Source organism: Haliaeetus leucocephalus, unplaced genomic scaffold, assembly GCF_000737465.1.
Source record: "Haliaeetus leucocephalus isolate CR32 unplaced genomic scaffold, Haliaeetus_leucocephalus-4.0 Scaffold866, whole genome shotgun sequence".
In the NCBI taxonomy this organism is placed as follows: Eukaryota; Metazoa; Chordata; class Aves; order Accipitriformes; family Accipitridae; genus Haliaeetus; species Haliaeetus leucocephalus.
Window position 1 is genome coordinate 4,454,759 of NW_010973302.1, and position 13,639 is coordinate 4,468,397.

General features: G+C 50.6%; 1 protein-coding gene across 1 annotated transcript in view; it reads left to right on the top strand.

The window, feature by feature from the left end:
* The window catches only part of ONECUT2 (one cut homeobox 2), a gene marked incomplete at its 5' end in the record, with an annotated part of 17,233 nt that extends 3,935 nt beyond the window's left edge, over nt 1–13,298 (top strand). Inside the window, one exon of the mRNA XM_010583085.1 lies at nt 13,012–13,298. Within this exon, the coding sequence (XP_010581387.1) occupies nt 13,012–13,298 (287 nt within the window). The remainder of the gene's footprint in view (nt 1–13,011) is intronic.
* Between the last annotated feature and the right edge of the window lie 341 nt (nt 13,299–13,639).

A 13,639-nucleotide genomic window follows, 5' to 3' on the forward strand; every position in this document is an offset into this window, starting at 1 on the left:
TCTCCCCGGTGAACCGGGGGGGCCGAGATCCGCGCCCCCCCCCCGGGGCTGCGCTGGTGCGGCTGACCCCGCCGCACTCTGACACCCCCCCAGCGCCGGGGTGGGGCGGGGGGGGGGGCCTCATGCGGCAGCTGCTGGCGGGGGGGCGGCTGTGTGCAGGCGGACTGTTGTTGTCCGCCCGTCCTCTGCCGCTTTGTGCCGTACCTAGTGCTTCTCCCTCCGGATTTTGAAAAGTGTTTTGTTGTCTGTAGCCACAGCTAAAAATTAAGGCATAACAACGTCTGGACCCGGTGCGTTATCTATATATAAAAGTACTTCTTAGCGTTGAACTAAATATACAGGTACCTAAAGATTCTTTGAAAGGTGCTTAGTGGCTTGAAATATTAGTGCTCTCTGCAGATATGGATTAGTGGTTATGTCTGAACAGTCCACGCGGTAAATTGTGGTGCTGGGTGATAAATTATATTTCTCATGTACCAACTTTCTGAAATAATAACCCACCCTATCTTTTTGTTCCACGTTATTTCTGAAGACATTTCTGCCCTGCAAAAATTTGCATACCACTTTTGTTCGGCAGCCAGTTTTTATCAGTTCTTGACTGGCTGATAAAGATAAATCTGACCATTTTTGCCACTGAATGCATTTCTCTCTCTTTTGCCCTCTACTTTATTTAAGAAACAATTGGTCGATCAACATGTGTTACTCATTCTGAGCTTTTTCAATCTATTCTTCACTATTTCCTCATTAGATTTTTTTCCCCAGCATCTCATTTTTTTCCTAGTATCCCTTGGCCATCACCATTTAAACTGAAATATCCCAAACTCAAACATTCCTCTGCATCCAAAAACTGACAGAATTTATCTGTGGCGAGGAACACATAAAGGAGAGGACAGTTTTGCCAAAAGGATTATTTTCCAGTACCGGTTGCTGTTTCTTCCCTCACTCTTTATAGGGACATTTTGACTCAAACTTTGCGCTTTTTTCTGCACCGTGGCCCTGGTTGCTCATCCTTAGCACTCCTCCCTTGCAGTATTCGCAGAGTCTTGTCCTAGATGTTCCTGCCATCCACCAGTTCCAAGTGGCTTTTTCATCCCTTCCAATTAGACATTACTCAGAGATGACAAGCTTCTTGCCAGTAACCCAACACGTCTATTCTGCGTCTCCAAGCACTAAAAGTAGCAGACTCCTTGCATCAGAGGAGCTCCCCTGTGGCTGCCTTCAGAGTGCAAACAGGGCTCTGCAGGTGTACGGAGAATTAATCTAACAGGGAAAGCAGGGCTGAAAAGGACTAGAGACATCACTCGTCCTGACAGTCTGCCCCGTTCTTCAAGAATCTCCAGTGATGGGGATTTCTCTGGCTACCTAGGCAATCTCTTCCAGGGCTTACAGGTACAAAAAAAATCCTTAATGACTAGCCTTAATCTCCCTTTTTGTCTTTTAAATCCTTTGCTTCTCATCTTATCCCCGCCAGACACAGGGAAGAAATGACTCCCTTTCTTCTGATAGCAATCTGTTTGTATTTAAGACTCCTATCTTGTCTCCTGTCTTCTCTAGAAAAAGCCCCATCGTACTTTGGAGATGCATATGCAGAGAAAGCATTATGTCCAGTGGGACAGATAATACATCTCTTTTTCCCAGGTAAAAGATTTTGTATCCAGCTCTATCAATCTTGCAGACTTTTGCATAAAAGGCTCTCTGATTTATAGAGGACTTTTGTACGCAGAAATCATACAAAATAGACTAATCTCAAATGGGTTCAGTGATAAGATCAACAAGACAACTCACTGATGGCAGATAGAAATGCAATCAAAAAAGAAATTGGAGTGTTTTGGGGTTGTTTGGGTTTTTTGAGCTATAAAATCAAACTACTCCATTGTGAAAAAAGGGGACTCAAACCACTGGTAAATGCTGCACAAAGGAATTATTAGACAAGCGATAGAGGCTGGCAGTTTCCCAAAACACAAATTGTCTCTGGGACCAAAATATCTCTAAGTAAGCAGAGAACATATTTATGAGTAGTGGTGATTTTCCAGCAGATCTCATCTTGTCATAATGGGCATTTAAGAACGGGGGCCTGCGCTGAGGCATTAAGCTTTGGCAAAGCGGCACGTAGCTGAAGAAGGTAAAGGAAGAGCATGAGGAAGTCTTCCTCGGAGAGCTTCCCACACACCTTCCTCTCCGCTTTCCTTCTCCTCTGTGCTTATCATGCCCCCTCGTTCCCATATCAGGTGAGGACACTGCTGCTTTCCTCGGCAGCCAGTGTCACAGCACAAACATCTTTCCACCAGCTACTGCTGGTAAGGACCAGTGGCACCACAGCACCATGTCAGCCCTGACCACAGCCTCCTGATGTGCAGAGGCTCACGTGGATTAGGTATAAGCTTTTTCCCCGTCCCAAAGCTTTTTCCCTGTCCTTCTGACATCTTCAGTGCCAACTTTCTCCTCCATCATGCCCGGATCCTGCCAGGGTGCAGCGTCTTGGTGTCCTCTCGCATCCAGCCCTGACAGGGCACGGCAGAAGAGGTGTCCTGTGGGGCATGGCCGCACAGACCCGATGCTGGAGCCATGCTGGGTGTCAGCCGGCTCGTACCACGGGGGTGACAGGACCACTACTTGACGCAACTGCTATCAGCCACATAGCCTGCTGAAGTGCCATCCCCTCTCCCATCCACCAGCTGCATGGTAGCACGTTCGCTGCGGAGGAGGGAGACCCATGGCCCCTCTGCCTGGAAGGAGCTCACTCCCTTCCTCACCTCCGCACGCTACCTCGTTCACACTGGGCAGGGGAAGGACACTGACCTCTCCTGCTGAAGCCACGCTTTTGTAAGCCCCTGGGAAGAAGGACGTGGGAACCTGACTGCACGGCAAAGAACACCGCTCCTGCCAGGCCTGCTCTTGCTTTGTGTATTCAGCAGTCGTCATCTGAAGTGCAAGCAGAGCTCGGGGAGCCAGGAGGGCAGCGCAGGTCTGTCTTTCCCAGATAAGTCGGCAGAGCTTTGCTCCTGTCCTCTCCTGTTCTTCGTAATTGCACCCTATCGGTAACAGCCATTAAAAGGAAACAATAATTTCCTGCTTTCTCCCATGAGTCAGAATTTCTGAAAACAAGCTGGTTCTGGAGGGACACGGCAAGAACTCAGTAGGTCCGTACTTTCCCTTGCAGTAGGGCCCACGGGACTCAGCTTGCGACTCTGACTTGCAAGTGTAAAGTGCCAGGAGGGAGCCGCAGCACGGGAGGGTGTCAAAGCGGCATAGCTATGGGAAAGCTGCGAGGTGTAGTCAGCAGAAAATAAGAAGGCAACGTATTTCAAATTCTAACCCACGCTAAGATTTCAGACTCCTATTCAGTGCTTGCTTACCTACCTCAACTTTAAATTCCCAGTCCTTTCCTGGAAAAGATGCCTGAAGCGCTTCCCTTTCTCCACGGGGAGAAGGTCACAGCTGTATCCTGGTACTTGAGGGGATGTGCTGGCGCATCACTTGTAGATGCTGCTACAACAGGCAGGGCACTCGGTGTGGGGAAGGTCTGGTTTCAGCTCTGTGCTCTGACAAGGGGAATATAAATCCTTGTTACAGAAAAGTGTTGTAATTCAGCTGGAAACTATTTTGGGATTCAAAAGGGAGAATCTCCAGAACAAGAGGAGACATAAATCTCCCAGGCGTTAGAAGTGAAGGACTCGCAGAGCGCAGTTTGAAGGAGCCAACGTTGTGCCGTGACTGGGCAGAGTACCCGAGCGGCCGCGCTGCTGCGAGAGCTGGTGGTGCCGGGAGTGGGACATCAGCGCTGCAAGCGGGGTGACACTGCTCATCGCAGTCGGGCGATGGCTTTTAGATGCCGCCGTGTCTACAGTTTCTGTCAGCTCGTGCTTCTGAAAGCAGCTTGGACTCTGAACCAGCACCAGTGTATTTTGGCACCCCAGCGAGGTTGATGCAGTTATGCAGTGTGTCCGTCTGTCTGTCCCTGCAGCCCCACCGCTCCCCTCCTCGCAATGTCACTGGTTCCCTGCGGGGTACCACAGGGGTGTCACTGCACCCAGGACCAGAGGTCTCACGGGTAACTGGGCAGTTGCACCCCTTCTTGTGAAAACAGGAGTCCTGTGGGGAGAAGGAAGGTGCCCCAAGTGCCTGCCCTGCAACAAGGCTACGGCATGAGCTTGCACCAGCTGGAAGGTGATCCCGGCAGGAGGGAGAGCTTACACATACCCCAGCTGTTGGAAAGGAGACCTCCCAATCGACTCCGAAACAGAAATCTGTCAGAAATCACGTCTGTTCCTTTTGCAGCTCGCAGAAAAGCTTGTTTGTAGAGAGAGAGATGGATATTGAGTATCAGGGGACGCTCCCTGCCTCGGCCACAGAAGAGAAACTGGGGGGGCTGCCTTGCAGAAACAGCTTCAGTGCATGGTTAGAGCTTGCAGCCGCTCGGTGACAAGGAGTACATTGAAACAGTACTGCATGCTCACCGAGCCTCCACTCATTCTCGCCCTAGAGTGCAATAAATCGGCCCTATCCCATCTATTATTTATTATTCTGTATTAATGATGGAAGTATATTACAATAGTACTTAGAGGCCCTTGTCATGGATCCCGCACTGAGATGGGTGTTGCAGCACTGCACGGGAGGAAGCAGCCCCTGCCCTGCAGAATTTACAGCCCAATTTCAGCCACCCAGCAGATTTACAAGAGATTTGACACAAATAGCCTGAGACCTGCTATGTGCCAGAAAGAAATATAAAAGAACCAAGTCCCCAAACCCATTCATCTTTTCTTCTGGAATAGCTGAAGGATGCAAGACCTAGAGAGAGGAAGGCGTTCCTTCCGTGACAGAATTAAGAGAGAGAAAAATCAGGTTGAGTATCGAGAAAACCCATTCCTGGCAGGAAGCAGCGAGGTTGTGCACTTCTTTCTCAGAGTGTTGTAGCAGTCCCTGTATCTCCAAACAGGAATTGCCATGTAGGGAACATCTTGCTGTTACAGGAGGGTCGGTTTGGGCAAGCAAAAAGATCTTCTCCCATAACGGCGGACCTTCTCTGGAAGAACGGAATTAACGCTTGTGCTACGCTTCTCATTTGTGGGCATACTCTGTTTTTCTAGATAAATGCCATCAGAGGGCATTCGTAGGGATTACAGAGATCAGGAGGGTTGCGTGCATGTGTGCAGCAGATGGAAATGAGCAGGTGAAGGCACACTGGCTGCACATCCTGACAATGTGATTATTTGCATCTTCATTCAAATTGTTTCTTGTTACATAATGATTTTGTACACAGTGGAGTACTTAACCTAATTTGTATTGATCTCAATTGCTTTCATTTGTGCATACTTAATTCAGAGAGGTAATCAAATTGATTTTTGAGGCCTAGTTTTTAACAGATTGTAGTAACACAGATATACAAGAGGTTGCTTTAAGTGAATCATAGCGAAAGAAAAACATTTTAAACCTTTGGAAAACGTTTTGATGGTCATTTCATTGTGTTCAGTATTACTAGCATAATTAAATTTCCTTCACATTGAGTTCTCTCCGAAATCAAATTGAGGAACATTTTTTAGTTCCATCAGACAGATAACTGGGTTTAGTTGACTTCGTACTACACCCGTATGAAACCACATACGGGAGATCAATATTCATGGCTTATCCTTACGAATGATAGAGAGAAATTACTTACTGCTGGATTAAGGAAATACTGTTCTCTACTTGGCTCCTTCTTAGCATCTGCTATTTGTTTCATGGGTCCAAAGTCACTTTTGCCATTAGAGTAAAAACATTAGAAAACTAGTGATTATCTGAGGGTGTTAGTTAACTTGAGAAACTGCAGGGAACCAGATTTAGAGGAGACAAACACAAAGGGAGGCTTTTTTCAGGAAAAGTAGAGCATGAAGTATGGCCCTGAGAAATTTCGGACTGCTAAATAGTCCTCAAGGGTTTCTGGTTAAAAGCCCCTCGCCTAATTGGTTTAAAAGTAGAGATACCTGAGGGGGGAAGTGAATTGACGTCAGATTCACGTTGGGGTTTTATTTGTACGAGAAGCCAGGCTTGCACTGTGCTTGTGCTTCACAGGACAGAACATCACGGCAGCTGTTTCGTTAATGTTTCCAGTATCCAAAGGAAACTGGTGTCGGGCTCTTGGAAGAGAAATGGGATGGGTCTGTGGTCTCCACGGGTCCCTCTGTGCCTGTCGCTACAGTCTGTGGTCTCAAAGCTTGGTTGGCAAAGCCCCTCTGCCCGTAAGCATCACTGCCCAGTGCCCCCTTACAGACCAGCCCCCCGCACCTCGGGGACGTCGCTTCCTGGACTCCCCACAGCTCCGGCCGTGGTGGCATTAGCCAGTGAAAGATCTCACATCAACGTTTTTTCCTTTGCTTGAGCAATCGTTATTTCTACGTCGGCACACTTGCCGCAAGCGTAGCAACAAGCAGACGAGCAGAGTTTGCCCCATCCGCTGCCGACGCGCGGTCCCGATGCCTCTTTATCAGCCGTGGGACACGGGCTCTGTCAGCCGTGGCGTGAACACGCACCCACCCAAGCTCTGCAGAGCCCGCTTTCTGAAATACGTGCTGAGATGATTCACAGGCTCGAGGCAGCCCAACCACCCAGCTCTGCAAGCAGCTCCTCTTCACCAGGGACTGTGCAGGCACCGCTCCAGCCCCCGGGACCCCCCCTGTCCTGCCCGTCCTCCTCCTCCTGATGCTGGTGACCCTCCGGAGCACCAGTGCAGGGAGAAGCAGAGGAGCCCAGGGAGGCCCTGGCTCACCCCGGGGAGCATCCCTGCCCCGTGCCTTTGGAGGGTGGGACTTGGCAGAATACTAGCGCAGTGCTGTCAGTCGCAGCGGTGAGCTCCGTATCAATCAATTTTGGCCTACATGTGGCAAAAGCAGTTTCTATAAAAAGGACTGGTCTTTCTGTGCGTGCATAAACAGCTGACAGGAACTATTGCTGCCTATAGGGGTACGCAACGCTGCTTCTGGGTTTCGTAAGGCCAGCGTTACGCACTGCAGATTGACTGCTCCAAGCTGCACACTGTTTCAGCCATTAACAATGGAGCCCGGTGGGTATCTTTCAGTGAAAAAAACCCATCCCGAGAAAATGCCAAATCGTCTGATCTGGACTGTTGCATTTCATTGAGCTTTTCACCAGCTCTGTGGAGGACTTGCCTCGGACGGTGGGTCCCACTCTGCAGGGATCCGCCTGCTGCGGCAGCCCTCCCACCTGAGCTCGGGAGCTCCAGGGCCAGAGCACGGTGGGATCCACAGCCTGGCAGCGAGGTGCTTGGCCCCCGGGCTGGGCAGGGATGCTCTGGGCGCTGGGGACCACCGCAGCTCCTGGGGGATGAGCCCTCTCCCTGCAGAAGGGCGGAGGGGAGACTCCCACGGTGATGTTAGGGAATCCACTGCCTTTTGCTGGTAGTTGGCACGCATTCATCTGTAATGACAGAGTAAATTTTCCACTGCTTCAGCCTTTATAAACAGAAGTTTTAAAGGCAATGCTTATCAACTGAAATGCTTCTAGATATTTTTCAGGATTTATAGCTACTTGTAATGCATGGGCTGGCTAGGTTCCTCTCTTCTGAGGAAGAAAATGGAAAATAAGAGTTATTGTTGCAGAAAATAAGACAAATGAACTACTAGTAGAAATATTCAACTTAATGATACTCAGTGACAAAAATAATTGAGCTTAAATTAGAAGCACATGAAGTTCACAAGGAAACCAAAACGCAGACGAGCTTGCAAAAATAAAATCCAAAAAGTCACCACTTTCCTGCAGATCCCTTTCAAGCCGATGGGTTGCAGATGCTGGAACTGATGCAGTACACATCAGTCACTACAGCTCCTGGTTACACTGGGGTTGTGATTCTTCCAGAGCGGTGTGATATGATTCTTTTTTTACATTAATTGTATTGAAAGCTATTAAATGTGGGCAGTTTAGAGCAAATTTTCTTCCAGAAAGAGAGGTGTGTCCCAAGACGCGATGGAGTCCATGGCAGACGTGAGCGGAGGCCGTGTCCTTCCATGCTGTCACCCGCTCGCAGCGAGGCGTCTGCCTGCAGGAGGGGTCGCATCCCGGCTGCATCCGACACTTGTGCCCTGGCTGCAGGGGAAGCCAGGACATGGGATGCCCTGGCTAATGTTAGGTGAAATGAGCTCCAGCCTTACTGACCGGGGGAGCTGGCTTACGGGTGGAGGGGATTCGGGGAGACAGCCCCTTAGCAAGGCTCTGCGGAGGCAGAGGCGGACGAGCCGGGAGCGGTGGGGTATTACCCAGTTCCCGGGGCTGCAGCCGCGCAGGGCAGCCTGGACCGATGGCTGGATTTTGGTGATGAACAGGGCACGGTACTTGGCTGGCATGTTTCCCAGCTGCCAAACCCTCGCACAGAAAGGTGGGGTTGGGTGAAACCTTCTGAGAGCTGCTGTATCTGCTAGCCAGGAGGGACGACTGCCTGCCTGCCTGCCTGCCTTTGCTCTCACTGTCTGCGGGATCTAGCAAATTATTTCAGCACATGCTTAACCTCAGGCTTGCAAACATGCTAATAAAAAATCAATGGAGTGTCTTGCATATTTAAAGTTGAACATCTGAATAGTTGTTGTCTTCATAGAGAGGAACCTCATTAGCGCTGAGAACTGCAGAGATTCTGGGGCTCATTCCTGTCACCTCCTGGTGCCTCATCTGACTCGCCTCCTGCCTCTCCACACTTACTCTGGGTGCTTTTTTTAATTTTATTTTTTTATTTCTAAGCAATACCTAATTCTGTTTTAAAGCAACATTTTTTAAATGTTCTCTTAGTTTTAGCTGCAGGATAAACCTACGCTCACTGAAGACAGACTGTCCCTCCTTGAAGGACACAGCCCTGCAGTGCAGTGTCAGGTCTCTGCACCGCTCTTAATGCCCTTTAAATTCAGGGGGCTCCACTTCAGTCAACATTAAGTGAGGCAGTACTGAATCTGAGCTCTTTGTATATTGTTTCTATGTAAAGCGTCTTTAGTCCAGTGTAGAAGAAAAGGGAAGATTTTTTTTTTTTTCCCACAGTTATGGCTTTCACTTCTTGCCAGTTGTCCATTTTCCTCCATAGAATATGTTCAGTATTAACTGCAGTTAATAAATCAAATTGTTCTTAGAATCAAGATGGCCGCTTCCCTTCCCTCTACTATTAAAACGTTTCTCTTTCTGTAGGCCGGTTTCCTGGAAAATAACCTTATTTTATTAGAGTGCTCACTCCATTTTTCTCTTCTGTTAAATGCATGTCAAGGAACAACATTTGCCTTTATGGTGCCTTTTCAAGAGCAAACTTAACAGTTCAAGGAAAGTATTTACTGAATGCATTGAAAAGCACATACCTTTGCATTATTTATTATAAGATACCAATAACTGTAAAACGCAGAGTATCTCTGGACATAAATTAGTGATGTTAGGAAACACTAGACCCTTCCTGGTGTCCCGGAACCTATTAGAAACTGCAGCAAAGATGCAGGCGCTCGTCACATCCCCAGTGTCGGGAGTGCCGCCGCATGGATTGCAGACAGAAGGCAAAGCGTTGGATGCAGGAATCCAGCCTAAATCTGCTTTTTCATCTCAGGCAGTAAAACATTATCTGTGGAGTGTGTTAGAGGTGCAGTTCAGAGAACCCGAATTCTTCCCGCATGATGCCTTTGGGCCCACCTGGGGGTATTTCGAATGGTCCGACTCCCACCTTCCTCCCAGAGGCAGCTCTGCAGCAGCCACTGGCATTTGGCAGCTGAGAACAGATACAAGAGAGGGGTCAGAGTCAACAAAATATTCCAGTTTCCTGCAGAAATACTGTCCCATGCACAAAAATAAGCTGATCAGCGTAGTCTGTTACGCACCCGGCTGAGCCAGGCTCCCTGTGGTGCCATGCTCAGGCACAGGTAAGACAGTACAGTCCTGACCTCGGGTTAATTACAGGCATTTCCACAGCCTGAGTTTTACTTTTTGGGCCAGGTTCTCATTTCACATTCTAGACCTGCAGAATTATTTAATAGGGCTGCTTAAAAACCCATCCACTTATCAATTCACTCTGCTTATTTTGTCCCAGCACATTACCTAACCATGTCAACATATGGATTTCTTTTTATCTTACTGCCCTGTGTAGACAGCCTTATCAGGCTATTTTTAAATCTGGGTATGCTACGGCAGTGGTATTGGTTTCAGCACTTGATGTTCTCTCTGTGCTAATAAATACAGACCAGCTATTAATACTGATTTTTTTTTAGGATCCATTAGCATCGCTTGGCGCAGTGATGGTCCGGCGCTGCTGCCCTGCCTGACCTGAGCTCTGGCGGGCATTTCTGGCTGGCTTCGCCCTTGGCTTTGGGGGACGCCCCGGGGAGAGGGATGGCGCTGGCCCCCGCAGGCCACCGCCGGCTCACCCCAGGGCTCTGCGGCCGCCCTGTGCCTTGCAGCCCTTCCCACCCAGCCGCCCCGCGCTGGGGAGCGGGGAGGCTGCCCGTGCCGAGCCTCCAGCCCAGGGAAGGAGAGGGTCAGGCTTTAAGGCAACAAAGACGATCCAAGGAGGAAGGGGAGATTTATTCTCAGATGAAAGACTTTTGCCTGCAATCCCAGGTGGTTCAGACTACTTTGTCGCCCTGGAAGAAGCTTTAGAATGCATGCTGTAAACCGAAATGCAGATAAACTCAAATATATAGGGCCTGGGTTTCTAGGCAGCTCAGCTGTTCTAGGCAGCTCTGCTGGCAAATGTTGGAAAAAAATTTCAGCCCGTGTCTTTCAGCAGAGCTGCACGTTCATAGATGATTTCCGCTGGGAAGCGTTACCTCATTTCTGGACCAACTTGTGAAGAGCGTCGTGCGGGGGGGAGCGTATCGTGCTGTGTCATGCCATCCCTGGTTTCAGCGATGCTTCCGAGCTTGCTTATGGAAAATGCAGTCGTTGCAGTTTAAGACTCGGCTGTGAAGCAGCGATGAAGAGGATGGAGCTGCCAGCAAGCGGGGCTGCGCTGCAGCCCCTGGCCGTGCAGCGGGGGGGTGAGGTGCCCGGGGGGGGTTGCCCGCCTGGAGCCCTCCAGCAGGCAGCTGCAGGCAGCAAGGAGAAGCCTTGGCTGGCCTTAAACCACATGCATCGGGTGGCAGCTGCCGGGTGGCTTTGGAGCAAAGGGGCTGCCTGGATGTCCACGCGATCTGGGGATGCGGGGAGAGGTAATTGCTGATGAGGGACACTGCCTCAACAGCAGGCACTGCTACCGTTTCATCTCAGAAAGTTGCAATTTCATGTCTGTCTGTTTTTGCCATAGCTTTTCTACATTGTAGTCTGTGAGAGACCACATGGAAGTGCAACCTTATAGAGAGTTGTAGAATTTGAGACGCACTAGGTGGTCTGGTTATTTCTACGCAAGGCCGTAAACAAATGGTCTCACAGCAGAAGTTAAGAGTTTATCTCACAACAGATGTCTGAAGTTTTGGCAGCTTTTTTGAGACAGCAGCTGTTGCAGCAGTGGATAGAAACCACAAATAAATGGGTAAATGGTTAAAAAGTGTCCACAGAGGTCTCTTTCTGGAGAAAACAAGCACACAGAAGGTTCAGCTGGAGGATGGCGGTTTGTGCTCTCGAACATGACTTTTCCTCAGTGGTGGTCACAGGAGCTGCTGCCACAGGAGCTTTGAGCAGGGTTTGCTTTGGAGTGTTTAAAGTAATAAAACTCCTGTGCCAATGTTAGACCTGGCTGTTGGGGAGGTGGCACCAGGCCTCCTTTTGGGGATGGAGAAGATGAATGTGGGGAGCGGAGCAGCCTGTCCTGGGTCAGAGAGAGCAAAGCTGGGAGCAGAGTTCGACCATGCGTCCTCTCCTGCCACGGGGTTTTACCCGTCCCTGGGTGTCGGTGGGCGTATCACCAGCACCTCTCCATCCTGCGGACATCTTCTGCGACAGGACCCGTTGGCGCGGGTGCTGCGAGCATCCCTCCTGCACGCCCGGCCACTGGGCGGGAGTGAGTGGGGGAAATGGGTGCAGAAGGACGTGGGGGCACCGGTTCCCGGGGAATGCCTGGCAGGAGTTGGGTGCTTTCGCTGGCAGACAGGAGGGCAGCCCAGTGTGCTGTGGATTTCAGCTGGTGCCCGGAAAAGACACCACAGCGCCACATGGAAGGTGGTTTTGTGTTGCAAATCGTGTAGGGAGTGCGGGGAGGGGGCAGCGGGGCAGTTTCTGCTGTTCTGTCCCCTGTACTAACCAAGTGGGTTTGGGGGGTTCCTGCCTTCACCATTGTGCCCATGGTAGTTGTTTTAAGTATGTGTTTGGAATGGCAGATCAAAGAAAAGGCTATCTGTCCCAAAATATTAATAGATTTCTTCTAAATGCATGAAGAGCAATTTCCAGTTGTGTTTCCTCTGTCCTGTACGTTACCCAAGGGGCGGGGTTTACATTACGGAATAGTGGCCTGCACAGTTTTGTTGAAAAATAGTAATCTGCAGTTGTTATATGCTACAGCACAAGATCAGTTTCTACAAAGAATTAATCTTTGTCTTAGCTATTGAAGGGGAAAAAAGGATCTGCTTTGCATTTTCTTTCCTAGACTGACATCAGATAAGCTAAATTGTTAATTCGAATGCTGCTGTAACAGAAGAGCAACGCATTTCTCAGATGGTGGCTTTATAAAAAGCGCGGAGAATCTCGAAAGTTGGCCACTGTCCAGAAATGGCAAGTGAACTCGAGGGCCGTGTCTGGGGATGGTTGGGGGGAGCGCTGCGATTGCCTAGGAGTTCAGTGCCCGAGCGCCCACCGGTCAGGTGCCCGTCCGACATCATTTCTGGAAAGGCAAAGGTCTTTAGGGTGCGAGCGCGAACACCAGCGTAGCCCCCCGGGGATTCCTCTGTGAGCCCTCGGGTCCCACATGCCGGCACCGGTGCCGGCTCGGCCGGCAGCCCCGTGCCCCCTGTCCGGCGGGTCCTGCAGGGGGGTGACAGCTCGCGCCTGCCGCTGCGCGTGGCCGGCGGGGTCTGCGGGCAGCCGCGCGCGTCCTGACGCTTGCTTTCTCTCTGTCGCTGCCCACCCCTTCCCCAGCCTGCAAACGCAAAGAGCAAGAGCCGAACAAAGAGCGGAACAACTCCCAGAAGAAATCTCGCCTGGTTTTCACGGACCTCCAGCGCAGAACGCTTTTCGCCATCTTCAAGGAGAACAAGCGCCCTTCCAAAGAAATGCAGATCACCATCTCCCAGCAGCTGGGCCTGGAGCTCACCACCGTCAGCAACTTCTTCATGAATGCCCGGCGGCGCAGCCTGGAGAAGTGGCAGGACGACCTGAGCTCCGGGGGCTCCTCCTCGGCCCCCAGCACCTGTACCAAAGCGTGACGGGGAGCGGCCGGCACAGCGCGGCGCGGTGCGGCGCGGCGGAGAGAGCGGCTTCGCGGCAGGGCCCTTCACTGGTGACTTAAAGCACAATCCTCCTGGAAACGAACCCCAGCCCACCTGTAACAGAGGACACTTCTTACGGCTTTTAGTCAGTCTTAGCAGGCGCAAGTTGAAAAATTAACCTCTTTCTCTACAATACTATGCTCAGGACAGGCGAAGCAGGTCTGAAACGTAGGGGAGTCGTTCGTGAGGCAAGTTTCTCCTGAGCCCCAAAGAGCCCCGGCCGGCGGGGGTGCCGCTGCGAGCCCGGGCAACCTGCGCGTGCCCGGCGTTTGCCGGCA